Here is a 15,383-nt window from a genome sequence, read left to right on the forward strand (position 1 = left end):
AAACAAATAATAACCACAGAGGCCTGCACAAGCATCACATGAAACAAATAATAAACACAGAGGCCTGCGAAAGCGTCACATGAAACAAATAATAACTACAGAGGTCTGTGCAAGCGTCACATGAAACAAATAGTAACCACACAGGTCTGCGCAAGCATCACATGAAACAAATAATAAACACAGAGGCCTGTGAAAGCGTTACATGAAACAAATAATAAACACAGAGGCCTGCGAAAGCGTCACATGAAACAAAAAATAACCACAGAGGCCTGCGCAAGCGTCACATGAAACAAATAATAAACACAGAGGCCTGTGAAAGCGTCACATGAAACAAATAATAACCACAGAGGCCTGCGCAAGCGTCACATGAAACAAATAATAAACACAGAGGCCTGTGAGAGCATCACATGAAACAAATAATAACCACAGAGGTCTGCGCAAGCGTCACATGAAACAAATAATAACCACAGAGGCCTGCGCAAGCGTCACATGAAACAAATAATAAACACAGAGGCCTGTGAGAGCATCAAATTAAACAAATAATAACCACAAAGGCCTGCGCAAGCGTCACATGAAACAAATAATAAACACAGAGGCCTGCACAAGCGTCACATGAAACAAATAATAACCACAGAGGCCTGCGCAAGCATCACATGAAACAAATAATAACCACAGAGGTCTGCACAAGCGTCACATGAAACAAATAATAACCACAGAGGCCTGCATAAGCGTCACATGAAACAAATAATAACCACAGATAGCTAGCTGCGCAAGCATCACATGAAACAAATAATAACCACAGAAGCCTGCGAAAGCGTCACATGAAACAAATAATAACCACAGAGGTCTGCGCAAGCGTCGCATGAAACAAATAATAACCACAGAGGCCTGCACAAGCGTCACATGAAACAAATAATAACTACAGAGGTCTGCGCAAACGTCACATGAAACAAATAATAACTACAGCGGTCTGTGCAAGCGTCACATGGGACAAATATTAACCACAGAGGCCTGCACAAGCATCACATGAAACAAATAATAACTACAGAGGTCTGCGCAAGCGTCACATGAAACAAATACAGTGGGGCAAAAAAGTATTTAGTCAGCCACCAATTGTGCAAGTTCTCCCACTTAAGAAGATGAGAGAGGCCTGTAATTTTCATCATAGGTATACCTCAACTATGAGAGACAAAATGTGGAAACAAATCCAGACAATCACATTGTCTGATTTGGAAAGAATTTATTTGAAAATTATGGTGGAAAATAAGTATTTGGTCAATATCATAAGTTCAATACTTTGTTATATATCCTTTGTTGGCAATGACAGAGGTCAAACGTTTTCTGTAAGTCTTCACAAGGTTGTCACACACTGTTGCTGGTATGTTGGCCCATTCCTGCATGCAGATCTCCTCTAGAGCAGTGATATTTTGGGGCTGTCGCTGGGCAACACAGACTTTCAACTCCCTCCAAAGGTTTTCTATGGGGTTGAGATCTGGAGACTGGCTAGGCCACTCTAGGACCTTGAAATGCTTCTTATGAAGCCACTCCTTCATTGCCCGGGCGGTGTGTTTGGGATCATAGTCATGCTGAAAGACCAAGCCACGTTTCATCTTCAATGCCCTTGTTGATGGAAGGAGGTTTGCACTAAAAATCTCATGATACATGGCCCCATTCATTCTTTCATGTACACGGATCAGTCGTCCTGTTCCCTTTGCAGAGAAACAGCCCCAAAGCATGATGTTGCCACCCCCATGCTTCACAGTAGGTATGGTGTTCTTTGGTTGCAACTCAGCATTCTCTCTCCTCCAAACACGACGAGTTGTGTTTCTACCAAACAGTTCTACTTTGGTTTCATCTGACCATATGACATTCTCCCAATCCGCTTCTGGATCATCCAAATGCTCTCTAGCATACTTCAGACGGGCCCGGACATGTACTGGCTTAAGCAGGGGGACACGTCTGGCACTGCAGGGTCTGAGTCCCTGGCGGCGTAGCGTGTTACTGATGGTAGCCTTTGTTACGTTGGTCCCAGCTCTCTGCAGGTCATTCACTAGGTCCCCCCGTGTGGTTCTGGGATGTTTGCTCACCGTTCTTGTGATCATTTTGACCCCACGGGGTGAGATCTTGCGTGGAGCCCCAGATCGAGGGAGATTATCAGAGGTCTTGTATGTCTTCCATTTTCTAATTATTGCTCCCACAGTTGATTTCTTCACACCAAGCTGCTTGCCTATTGCAGATTCAGTCTTCCCAGCCTGGTGCAGGTCTACAATTTTGTTTCTGGTGTCCTTCGACAGCTCTTTGGTGTTCACCATAGTGGAGTTTGGAGTGTGACTGTTTGAGGTTGTGGACAGGTGTCTTTTATACTGATAACAAGTTCAAACAGGTGCCATTAATACAGGTAATGAGTGGAGGACAGAGGAGCCTCTTAAAGAAGAAGATACAGGTCTGTGAGAGACAGAAATCTTGCTTGTTTGTAGGTGACCAAATACTTATTTTCCACCATAATATGCAAATAAATTCTTTCCAAATCAGACAATGTGATTGTCTGGATTTGTTTCCACATTTTGTCTCTCATAGTTGAGGTATACCTATGATGACAATTACAGGCCTCTCTCATCTTCTTAAGTAGGAGAACTTGCCCAATTGGTGGCTGACTAAATACTTTTTTGCCCCACTGTAATAACTACAGAGATCTGTGCAAGCGTCACATGAAACAAATAGTAACCACACAGGTCTGCGCAAGTGTCACGTGAAACAAATAATAACTACAGAGGTCTGTGCAAGCGTCACATGAAACAAATAGTAACCACACAGGTCTGCGCAAGCGTCACATGAAACAAATAATAACTACAGAGGTCTGTGCAAGAGTCACATGAAACAAGTAATAAACACAGAGGCCTGTGAAAACGTCACATGAAACAAATAATAACCACAGAGGCCTGTGAAAGCGTCACATGAAACAAATAATAACCACAGAGGCCTGCACAAGCGTCACATGAAACAAATAATAATCACAGTCTCAGATAGCTAGCTGCGCAAGCATCACATGAAACAAATAATAACCACAGATGGCTGTGCAAGCGTCACATAAACCAAATAATAACCACAGAGGCATGGGCAAGCGTCACATTAGGGCTGAGCGATATGGGGGGAAAAATATCTTGATTTTTTTGTTTAAAAAACGCAATTGCTATTTACAGATTCTTAATGTACATGTTTCTCAATGTCCAATACACTCTTGGAGCATAAAAATACAAAACCCTGCTCCTGTGCAGGAATCCAATACAGGCATATAGCAGTAGGGGTGGGGGGCTGCTCCTTTCAGAAATGATGTGCCTTGCTGATATCAAATACATTGTAGATGCAGTTAAGTTAACCCAGCAGCAGAGGGGACTGCAGTTTTAGCCTTTTTGGCAGCCGTGGGGTTAACTGCATCTGCTATGTATTTTGTTTCTCAGAGAGCAGGAAATTGTGTGGGAGGTTCAATAATGTTTACATACCCTAAGTTTCAGACTGCACAGTATCTAGGGGGAAATATGAGTAAGTGGCTTTCCCTCCTCTTCATTCCTGCATGGGCTCTGCTTTTAGACTTCTAGATTGATCGGCTGGCTGCTACTGAGATCAGAAAGTGAAAGTAAAACAGCCATTTTACAAATGTGTGCTAAAAGCAACCACTAGATGGAGCTGGTTTGCAAGAAATCACATACAAATTAATGCATTATAGCCACTTCTGAGGATTTTTTTTAGCAATCACATACTCTCGCGGTTTTTAAATCTCAGCGATTAATCACGGTTTTAAATCGCATATGCGATTAATCGTGCAGCCCTAATATATATATATATATATATATATATATATATATGTCTGTGTGTGTGTATATATATATATATATATATATATATGACGTCACAAAATGGCGCTTTAGACACGCTGAGAGTTGTTTGTAACGGACTCTGATTGTCTTGAAAAAGGCTAAGATTGTAACTGAAACGTCGACTGACACTTTATGATGATTTATATGCAATAAAGATATGTTACTTAGTCAAGACCTGTGAGTGCCCTTTCTTTTGGAGGACTTTCTATATATATATATATATATATATATATATATGAGAAGCTAGTTAGTGCGGGCCGGGCTCAGGCATGAAGAGGAGCTGGTTAGCGCATGCCGTGTCACGCCACGCCGCTCTAGCCGTTGCTAGGGGTGCGGCGTCTCCTTCCTGCTCGTTGCCTAGGGCTGTATCGACTCAGGATGTGTGCGGCGCTGATGGCATCGCCCGCACGCTCCTGATGCCGACCGGTCCTGTGGCGCCAATCCTCTCCTTATTTAAACTGGCAGCAAACAATCTGTCACTGCCCAAGTATAGGTGCTACTTCGTGTACTCCTGGGTGTGATATATTGTTTGCTGGACAGATTATTGTTGCTGATCCCTGCCTGTCTCACTACGCTACCTGGTTAACCCCTGCATTACTGACAGATTTATTGTTGCTGATCCCTGCCTGTATCACTATGCTACCTGGTTAACCCCTGAATTGCTGGACAGATTTATTGTTGCAAATCCCTGCCTGTCTCACTACGCTACCTGGTTAACCCCTGCATTACTGACTGATATATTGTTGCTGAACCCTGCTTGTCTCACTACGCTACCTGGTTAACCCCTGAATTGCTGGACTTGTTTATTGTTGCAGAATCCTGCCTGCCTGACCATTCTTGTAATTTGCTTGTGCTGTCCTGCCTGTGGTGAGTGCCGCTCTCCTCATTTGTCTAATATTCTCTGCTCTGGGATATTCCCTATCTTTCCAGCTCGACGCCGGGATAACAAGACTACTGGCCGAGTTCGGTCTGATAGAGGAGTATCCCACGAGCATTACATTATACTTGGGCCATGCAGCCAGATGAGGAGGCACAAGCTGTTTATCTACAGGAACAGATGTTGGGAACCCATACTACGCAGCTGCAGAATATGGATTCGAAGCTAGAGGCTATTACCGCTCAACTCGCCTTACTAGTTGCCGGGAGGGATGCCGCTCCTGTTGCTATACCACCAGCCCCTACTCCCAGTGCCGTGACTTCTCCCTCCACTACTGGAAGTATACCCTGGATACCCTTGCCTGACAAGTATGACGGTACTACTGACTGCAGGGGCTTTCTGAACCAATCCAGGCTGCACTTCCGCAATGATCCTCACACCTTACAGTCTCATCAGTCAAGGGTCACCTTTATCATTTCTTTGTTAAAGGACAAAGCTCTAGCCTGGGTCTCTCCCCTTTTGGAACAGAATGCTACACTCCTGCAGGACGCTGATGAGTTCATTACTGCCTTGTCTTCTGTGTTTGGGACTTCTGGCCGTACCTCTGCTGCAGAATATTCTCTCCTGGATCTCCGTCAAGGCAGTAAAACCGTGGCACAATTTGCCATTGAGTTCCGTACCTTGGCACTAGAAACCACTTGGGATGGCAGTGCTCTCAAGGCAGCCTTCAGGAGGGGTCTCTATGAACGCATCAAAGATTAACTCACTTATCGTGATATTCCCTCTTCTTTGGATGATTTCATGCGCTTTGTATCAATCTGGACACTCGCTTTCAGGAAAGACAAGCTGAGAGAGACAGAACTAGGAGGGTCCTTCCCTCCCGACCTCCTGTTCGCCAAGTTTCGACAGCTACCGCTACCCCTTCAGCTCGTCCAGTTAGCTCAGTTGAGGAACCAATGGATCTCTCCTCCTTCAAACCTTCAGAGTCTGAAAGACAGAGAAGACGGACAATATCCAGAGACTCTCTGATGCAGCTGTATATGCAACACGCCCGTGCTTAACCCTTAAAATTAGCACAATTTACGATAACCAAAATCACTACCTGTTTCAAAGAGCTACAGGTGTGTGTTATCAAACAACAAACAGTTCAGATGTAGGCGTTTGTATGCATAAGGTTTTCGGTTGACAGAAAAAACCTGTACCAATGATAAATCATAAGTAATGTAAATTTTCACCACTTTTTATCCAGTTTCAGCATAATAGCCATTACAGGTTATTTCATGGAAAACAATCTTCTTCATAGAAAACATTTAGCCCATCCAGTTCTCGTTAGTAAAACATAGCTTTTATTTAAAAATTTGAAAACAAAAGTATACAGACCTGGATTGAATTCTATTAGTTGTACCTTGTACAGTAATAAATACCTCCGACCCTCAGTGATGTGTCACTAGACGCATTTCGCCGTAGCTTTATCAATAGTGACTTACAGTGTAAACTAAACCGGCAACTTTTAAACCTCCCTCTAATCACGTGACCTATGTTTTTTATTGTGGATCTAATACCCACCAGCTGAAGGACTGTGACATTCGGCCGAGAAAAGCCAGTGCTTAGGGGATAACACTGGGGTACCTCTAAGCATGGTCTCAACGAAATCCTCTCACTCCTCTCGACTCCTGGTACCTGTTACCCTTACCTTCCTTAAAAATACTGTCCACACTCAAGCCTTCATTGATACAAGCCAGTTTACCTCTTTTGCAGAAAAGACACTGTCTCAAAATAACCACCCTGGATAGAACCCCCCTTGGTTCTGGCGTGATCCATTTTGAGTCAGTACCCCTGACCCTGACTGTGGGAGTCCTCCACTCTGAACAGCTGCAGTTTGAGGGCATTCATTCCCTAGCACAGCCTGTCATCTTTGGTCCTCCTTGGCTACGGACACACAATCCACAGTTCGACAGGGCTGAGGGACAACTGGCCTCCTGGGGTACCTCCTGTTTCCAGTCCTGTCTTGCTAAAGTCATTCCTCTGCCCCGTATTCCCATAGCCAGTATACAGACTCCTTCAAACCTTCCTTCAGCATACACAGACTTTGCAGATGTGTTAGAGAAAAAAGCAGCCAACGTGCTGCCACCCCACCGTTCTTATGACTACAAGACTTCCTCCACTCCTGCTGGGGCTGGCTTCTTTTTTGTCAATAAGAAGGATGGCGGGCTCAGACCCTGCATTGACTACAGGGACTTGAATAAAATAACCATCAAGAATCGCTATCCCATACCTTTGATCATTGAACTGAATGACACTCCAGAATGCCCGCTTTTTCACCAAATTGGACTTACGTGGGGCATACAATCTGATTCACATATTTCCTGGCCACGAATGGAAGACCGCCTTTAAAACAAGATCTGGGCATTACAAATACCTTGTAATGCCCTTTGGGCTGTGTAACGCCCCTGCAGTCTTCCAAGCATTCGTCAACAATGTCTTCCGTGATCTCCTTAACAGCACGGTCATCGTTTATCCGGATGATATCCTTGTTTTCTCTTCCACTTTAGAGGAGCATCATAAGCACGTGAGACAAGTGCTTCTTCGCCTCAGAGAGAATTCTTTGGTAGCCAAATTAGAAAAGTGTGAGTTTGATCGGGAGCAAATCCAATTCCTTGGTTATGTCATCTCAAAGGAGCATTTTGCCATGGATCCTGCTAAACTCAACGCAGTTCTACAATGGCCTCAACCTAGCTCTTTAAAGGAATTGCAGAGGTTCTTGGGATTCTCCAATTACAACCACAAGTTTATAAGGAACTTTTCCCAAACAGTGGCTCCTCTCACTGAATTGACAAAGCGGAACAAAGACTGTAAACACTGGCCTCCTGAGGCCATAAACTCCTTTTCTTGTCTGAAAAAGGCTTTTTGTTCAGCTACTGTCCTTCGCCATCCTGATCCTGACCTACAGTTCACTTTAGAGGTTGATGCCTCTGAGATAGGAGCTGGAGCAGTTCTTACCCAGAGGGACCCTTTGACTTCAAAGTCACACCCTGTAGCATTTTTCTCTAAACGCTTTGCTCCTGCTGAGAGGAACTACGATGTGGATAACCGTGAACTCTTAGCCATTAAGATGGCCTTGACGGAATGGCGTTACTGGTTAGAGAGAACCGCCAATCCTATTCATATTCTCACCTATCACAAGAATCTGACTTACCTAGAGACTGCTCATCGATTCAATCCCCGACAGGCCAGGAGGGCCTTGTTCTTTTCCCGTTTTAACTTTGTGGTCTCTTATCTTCCCGGGACAGTCAGTTCCCTCACTCACATGATTCCTCAGAAGCTCCTATTGAACACATCATACCCCCTCCTGTGTGGTTGCTCAACTCAATACCACCCTTCTGCAAAGATTGTAAAGTGCTCAGTCTAGTAAACCTCCTGGTGCCCCCATGGCCTCCGATATCCTCTTTGTACCTCTGAATCTACGTATCCCTGTGCTAGCCTGGGCTCATGATAGCAAACTTTCGGGACATCCGGGTTCGACTAAAACTTTCAAACGTCTTTCCCAACATGTATGGTGGCCTATTATGAAGTCTGAAGCTCAGGATTATGTGAAAGCCTGCACGATTTGTGCGGCCAACAAGACTCCCGATCCTTGCCTCCTGGCTTGCTCCAACCATTGTCTATTCCCAAACGACCCTGGACACACATCACTATGGACTTCATCGTGGACCTTCCCTCTTCCAACCCCCATACAGTTATCTGGGTGGTGGTAGAACACTTTTCCAGACTGGCTCACTTTGTACCACTAACCAAACTACCTTCTGCTCAAGAATTAGCGTCTCGTTTTCTCTTGCATGTGGTACGACTTCATGGCATTCCTGTGAACATTGTTTCCGACAGAGGTCCACAGTTTATCTCTGCCTTTTGGAGAGCCTTTTGCAAATCGATTGGAATCAAGGTGTCCTTGTCTTCTGGCTTCCATCCACAGACCAACGGTATAACTGAGAGAGCAAACCAGGATCTTGAAGCCTACCTTAGAGCCTTTGTCAACGCTAGTCATACCAACTGGTCTGAGTTGCTACCCCTAGCTGAGCTGGCAAGAAACACTCATTGGCACTCTTCTCTTCAATGTTCTCCATTTCAAGCCGCAGCTGGGTATCAACCTTGTGTGTTCCCTCTTTCAACTCAGTCCACTGGGGTTCCTGCCGCAGACCAACACGTCACCGGACTCACCACTCATTGGCAAAGTATTCGCTCTCAGCTACATTCTGCTGTCTCAAGATATAAGAAGTTTGCTGATCATCATAGGGCTTCTGTGCGTACCATTCCAGTGGGTGAACGTGTTTGGATATCTACCCGACACATGCGTCTACGTCAACCCTGTCACAAATTGGGGCCCAGATATATCGGTCCTTACAAGGTCCTGAAAAGACTGTCTACTGTTGCCTACAAAGTAGCCTTACCAAAAACCCTACGTATACATCCAGTCTTCCACATCTCTCTGCTTAAACCTTACAACAAGAATAGATATACCCGGCTCCGAGCTCCACCTCCTCCGCTCCTGATAAGTGGGGACCCTGAATATGAGGTAGCTAAGATCCTGGACTCCAGATTCAGGCGCAGACAATTGCAATACCTGGTACATTGGAAGGGTTACTCCCTGGCGGATCGTTCTTGGGTTCCTGCCCGTGATATGCATGCTCCATTTCTGGTCTCCAAGTTCCATGCTGCTCATCCTTTGAAGCCGAATCCGGTTCCCAGAGTGAACACTTGTGGAGGGGGCTATGTCACGCCGACCTCTAGCATGAAGAGGAGCTGGTTAGTGTGGACCGAGCTCAGGCATGAAGAGGAGCTGATTAGTGAGGGCCGACCTCTGGCATGAAGAGGAGCTGGTTAGTGAGGGCCGACCTCTAGCATGTAGAGGAGCTGGTTAGTGTGGACCGAGCTCAGGCATGAAGAGGAGCTGGTTAGTGAGGGCCGACCTCTAGCATGAAGAGGAGCTGGTTAGCGCGGGCCGAGCTCAGGCATGAAGAGGAGCTGGTTAGTGAGGGCCGAGCTCACGCATGAAAAGGAGCTTGTTAGTGTGGATCGAGCTCAGGCATGAAGAGGAGCTGGTTAGCGCGGGCCGGGCTCAGGCATGAAGAGGAGCTGGTTAGTGCGGACCGAGTTAACAGGCATGAAGAGGAGCTGGTTAGCGCGGGCCGGGCTCAGGCATGAAGAGGAGCTGGTTAGTGCGGACCGAGTTAACAGGCATGAAGAGGAGCTGGTTAGCGCGGGCCGGGCTCAAGCATGAAGAGGAGCTGGTTAGTGAAGACCGGGCTCAGGCATGAAGAGGAGCTGGTTAGTGCACCCTCCGGTGCGTGTACGTAAGTATTTTAAGTACAGGAATTCAGCATTGCACACAAGTGCTATTTTGCGCTTGCGTGCAATCCCGCCCCCCTGCCCACGCACAGCCAATCACGCACGGGCAGGAGCTGTCAATATACCCGGAATATACCGGAGAGATTGAAATTTGCCACTTTAGAGGTGGCGAAAAGGTTAGGAAAGCTGCGGTCTGATGACCACTGCTTGTTAAATACGGCATGCAGGTTCTCTTGTGAGAACCTGCAGTCGTATGGGGTCGAAAAGGCTTGCAAAGCCTTTGATAAATCGACCACTAAGTGCTATTGTATTGTCTTGTTATCATGCATTTGTTGATTATGCAAATCTACTGTATTTACTGTGGTAGCCTCTGTTATTCATGTAATTACTATTACTTTTACATCTTTACAACAATCTCTTCATAAATAAACGTTTTCTCATGATCTGAAGCAGGAGGAGAGTTGATACATAGCGCAAGTTTCCAGCAGATAAGTTACTGTGAAGCACAGTAAATCATTTCAGACAATATCTTTGACTGCCCAGTGCTATCCTGAGGATTAATCACAAATATTAAAATGAGCAGACCAGACAGGCATTTGGATCTGTATCTGATGTAAAATTACGTTTCTTTGTTTCTAAAATCACTGTGAGCCATAGCCACAATTGTCACATAATTATAATCGCTTTAATTTTTCATTCTCACACTAAATTGCCACCATTGTTGTGCAGAATGTAAACTCCTCAATGTGCTGAAATGAAATAAATAAAAGGCTGAACAAACGCAAATCTTTTCCTGAAACAAATGTTTTGTTTCTGCTATTTTACCGCAGGGTCACCTGTTTATAATTTTGGTGACTTGGGATATAGAAAAAGCGTGAAAAAATAATGAGTTTGGGGCCTATTGAGCCGACACAAACAGTACGGAGATTTAACAAATAAATAATATACACTTCAAAAGCAATTTGCGTTCTTATCCACTTCTCCAATCCACTTAAGCAGATTTCTCCAGGGGCCAAAGTAATGAAAAGAAAAGGAATTAAATGATTAGGCGCAGCAGAAAATGCCAGTATCAGTGATTTTCAGACTTTGTTCTCAGACTCAGTCTGTCTTGATCTGCTAGTTGGGGCCACAGAACCTCTTTCAGTTTGTCTCTGTCTGTTCCCTGGCTGCCTGAGATTCCCTGCTTATTTCTGTGCATCTGCAAGCTTATTTTTCTGTGCATCCGCAAGCTTGCATCTTGGTGCGCCCATGTAAGTGTGTGTGCTCGCTTTCTGACTGTTTTAAGGCTTGAGTGTGTAGCTCCCTATATTTATGTTTTATAGGTTTATAAGCCAGTGTGCATGTGTGTCTGCACTTCATTCCATCTGCATCAGTCTTTGTGTGTTTGCAATTGTTTTTGTGTGAGTGTGCATTTATGTCTTGTCTTTGTGTGAGTGTGCTTTTTTTTGTCTTCTAATCTTTGTGTGTGTGTACTAATGTCTTCTTGTCTTTATGTGAGTGTGCATTCATGTCTTCTTGTATTTGTCTGAGCGTACATTCATGTCTTCTTGTATTTGTCTGAGTGTGCATTCATGTCTTCTTGTATTTGACTGAGCGTGCATTCATGTCTTCTTGTATTTGTCTGAGCGTACATTCATGTCTTCTTTTATTTGTCTGAGCGTGCATTCATGTCTTCTTGTATTTGTCTGAGCGTGCATTCATGTCTTCTTTAATTTATCTAAGTGTGCATTCATGTCTTCTTGTATTTGTCTGAGCGTGCATTCATGTCTTCTTGTATTTGTCTGAGCGTACATTCATGTCTTCTTGTATTTGTCTGAGCGTGCATTCATGTCTTCTTTTATTTGTCTGAGCGTGCATTCATGTCTTCTTGTATTTGTCTGAGTGTGCATTCATGTCTTCTTGTATTTGTCTGAGTGTGCATTCATGTCTTCTTGTATTTGTCTGAGTGTGCACTAATGTCTTCTTGTATTTGTCTGAGTGTGCATTCATGTCTTCTTGTATTTGTCTGAGCGTGCATTCATGTCTTCTTGTATTTGTCTGAGCGTGCATTCATGTCTTCTTGTATTTGTCTGAGTGTGCATTCATGTCTTCTTGTATTTGTCTGAGTGTGCATTCATGTCTTCTTGTATTTGTCTGAGTGTGCATTCATGTCTTCTTGTATTTGTCTGAGCGTGCATTCATGTCTTCTAGTATTTGTCTGAGCGTGCATTCATGTCTTCTTGTATTTGTCTGAGTGTGCATTCATGTCTTCTTGTATTTGTCTGAGCGTGCATTCATGTCTTCTTTTATTTGTCTGAGTGTGCATTCGTGTCTTCTTGTATTTGTCTGAGCGTGCATTCATGTCTTCTTTTATTTGTCTGAGCGTGAATTCATGTCTTCTTTTATTTGTCTGAGTGTGCATTCATGTCTTCTTGTATTTGTCTGAGCGTGCATTCATGTCTTCTTGTATTTGTCTGAGTGTGCATTCATGTCTTCTTGTATTTGACTGAGCGTGCATTCATGTCTTCTTGTATTTGTCTGAGCGTGCATTCATGTCTTCTTGTATTTTTCTGAGTGTGCATTCATGTCTTCTTGTCTTTGTGTGAGTGTGCATTCATGTCTTCTAGTCTTTATGTGAGTGTGCACTAATGTCTTCTTGTCTTTGTGTAAGCGTGCACTCATATCTTCTTGTCCTTATGTGAGTGTGCACTAATGTCATCTTGTCTTTGTGTGAGTGTGCACTCATGTCTTCTTGTCTTTGTGTGAGTGTGCATTCATGTTTTCTTGTCTTTGTGTGAGTATGCACTAATGTCTTCTTGTCTTTGTGTAAGCGTGCACTCATATCTTCTTGTCTTTATGTGAGTGTGCACTAATGTCATCTTGTCTTTCTGTGAATGAGCACTCATGTCTTCTTGTCTTTATGTGAGTGTGCACTGATGTCATCTTGTCTTTGTGTGAGTGTGCACTGTCTTCTTGTCTTTGTGTGAGTGTGCAGTGGCAGGTTGGTTAAGGGCTGTATATTGGGGAAGGTTGGTTAAGGGTTGTATATTGGGGAAGGTTGGTTAGGGGCTGTATATTGGGGAAGGTTGGTTTTTGGGCTGTATATTGGGGTAGGTTGGTTAGAGGGTGTATATTGGGGCAGGTTGATTAGGGGCTGTTTATTGGGGCAGGTTGGTTTGGGGCTGTATATTGGAGCAGGCTGGTTAAGGGCTGTATATTGGAGCAGGTTGGTTAAGCACTGTATTTTGGGGCAGGTTGGTTAGGGGCTGTATTTTGGGGCAGGTTGGTAAGGGGCTGTATATTGGTGCAGGTTGGTTAAGGGCTGTATATTGGAACAGGTTAGTTAAGGGCTGTATTTTGGGGCAGGTTGGTTAATGGCTGTATATTGGAGCATGTTGGTTAAGGGCTGTATTTTGGGGCAGGTTGGTTGAGGGCTGTATATTGGGGCAGGTTGGTTAGGGGCTGTATATTGGAGCAGGTTGGTTGAGGGCTGTATATTGGGGTAGGTTGATTAGGGGCTGTATATTGGGGCAGGTTGGTTAAGGGCTGTATATTGGGGCAGGATGGTAAAGAGCTGTATTTTGGGTCAGGTAGGTTAGGGGCTGTATTTTGGGGCAGGTAGGTTAGGGGCTGTATTTTGAGGCAGACAGGTTATTGGCTTTATATTGGGGCAGGTTGGTTGAGGGCTGTATTTTGGGGCAGGTAGGTTAGGGGCTGTATTTTGGGGCAGGTAGGTTAGGGGCTGTATTTTGGGGCAGGTAGGTTAGGGGCTGTATTTTGGGGCAGGTAGGTTAGGGGCTGTATTTTGGAGCAGACAGGTTAAGGGCTGTATTTTGGGGCAGGCAGGCTATTGGCTCTATATTGGGAAAGGCGGGTTAGGGGCTGTAAATTGGGGCAGGTAGGTTATTGGCTGTATATCGGGGCAGGTTGGTTAAGGGCTGTATATCGGGGCAGGTTGGTTAAAGGCTGTATATTGGGGCCAGTTGGTTAGGGCAGGTTGGTTAAGGGCTGTATATTATGGTAGGTTGGTTAGGGGCTTTATATTGGTGCATGTTGGTTAAGGGCTGTATATTGGGACAGGTTGGTTAAGGGCTGTATATTGGGTCGTCAGGTTGGTTAGTGGCTGTATATGGGTACAGGGGCAGGAATGGCAATGGGTGCATTGGGGGCAGTAAAGGGACAACTAACCACAGTGACCCTGGTACTTCTGTTCTCCTCGTACACGGCTGCAATTTACCCACCTACCAACACACTGGCACTTACCTACGGAGCCCAGGAAGTTCAGGAACAGGCACAGCAGCCACATGTCCCGATACAAGCGGGGGAGCAGCTCCTTACTCATATAACGGTCTGTTCAGGGGTCCCGAGGCCGCTCTCAGTGCTCGGGTGTCCCGGGGCCGCTCTCAGTGTTCGATGGTCCCGGGGCCACTGCCAGGATGTTGCGGGGGTCCGGGAGCCTCTGTCAGGCCGCGGGAGAATCCCGTGTAATACCGTCACGTTATTCGCCTGTCCGAGGCCTCTCCCCGGCCCTGCTCAGACTCCTGGGCCGCAGCCTCTACCATACAGTCCCCGCCCGATGCTCACTGCTCAGCCTGCAGCTCGGGGAGGGGACACTGGGGAGACCGGGAGGCAGAGAAACTGAGACACTGTGTGTGACACAGCAGCACCGGGAGAGGCAGAAAGTCATACTAACGGGGGAGACAACGGGGGTCCGTGTGTGCGACAATGAGAGGGGCAGCGGGAGACTGAGGGACACACCGTGACAGTACTGACGGGGACACCGGGAGACTGGAAGACTGAGGGACACCGGGAGCCCGAAGGACACACCGTGACACAGGGAGACTGAGGGACACCCCATAACACAGGGACGCCGGGGGAGTGAGACACACACCGTGACACAGCGACACCGGGAGAGTGAGGGACACCAGGAGACTGAGGGACACACTGTGACACAGGGACACACCATGATAAATGGACACTGGTAGACTGAGGGACCCACCGTGTTATACATGGACACTGGGAGACTGAGGGACGCACTGTGACACAGGTACACACCATAATAAAGGTACACCAGGAAACTGAGGGACCCACCGTGATATACAGGGACACTGGGAGACTGAGGCACCCACCGTGATACACAGGAAAACCGGGAGACTGAGGGGCACACCATGTTATACAGGGACACCAGGAGACTGAGGGACACAGTGATATACAGGGACACCTGGAGACTGAGGGACACACTGGGAGACTGAGGGACCCACCGTGATACACAGGGACACCGACCGGGAGACTGAGGAACACACTGGGAG

The 15,383-nt window shown here is 45.8% G+C and overlaps 1 protein-coding gene across 1 annotated transcript in view; it reads right to left on the reverse strand.

Moving 5' to 3' along the window:
* Positions 1 to 14,996, reverse strand: part of LDLRAD3 (low density lipoprotein receptor class A domain containing 3) — a 352,310-nt gene extending 337,314 nt beyond the window's left edge. Inside the window, exon 1 of the mRNA XM_053720522.1 lies at positions 14,338 to 14,996. Within this exon, the coding sequence (XP_053576497.1) occupies positions 14,338 to 14,416 (79 nt within the window). The 5' untranslated portion in view covers positions 14,417 to 14,996. The remainder of the gene's footprint in view (positions 1 to 14,337) is intronic.
* Positions 14,997 to 15,383: the final 387 nt, after the last annotated feature.

Source organism: Bombina bombina, chromosome 7, assembly GCF_027579735.1.
Source record: "Bombina bombina isolate aBomBom1 chromosome 7, aBomBom1.pri, whole genome shotgun sequence".
Taxonomy (NCBI): domain Eukaryota; kingdom Metazoa; phylum Chordata; class Amphibia; order Anura; family Bombinatoridae; genus Bombina; species Bombina bombina.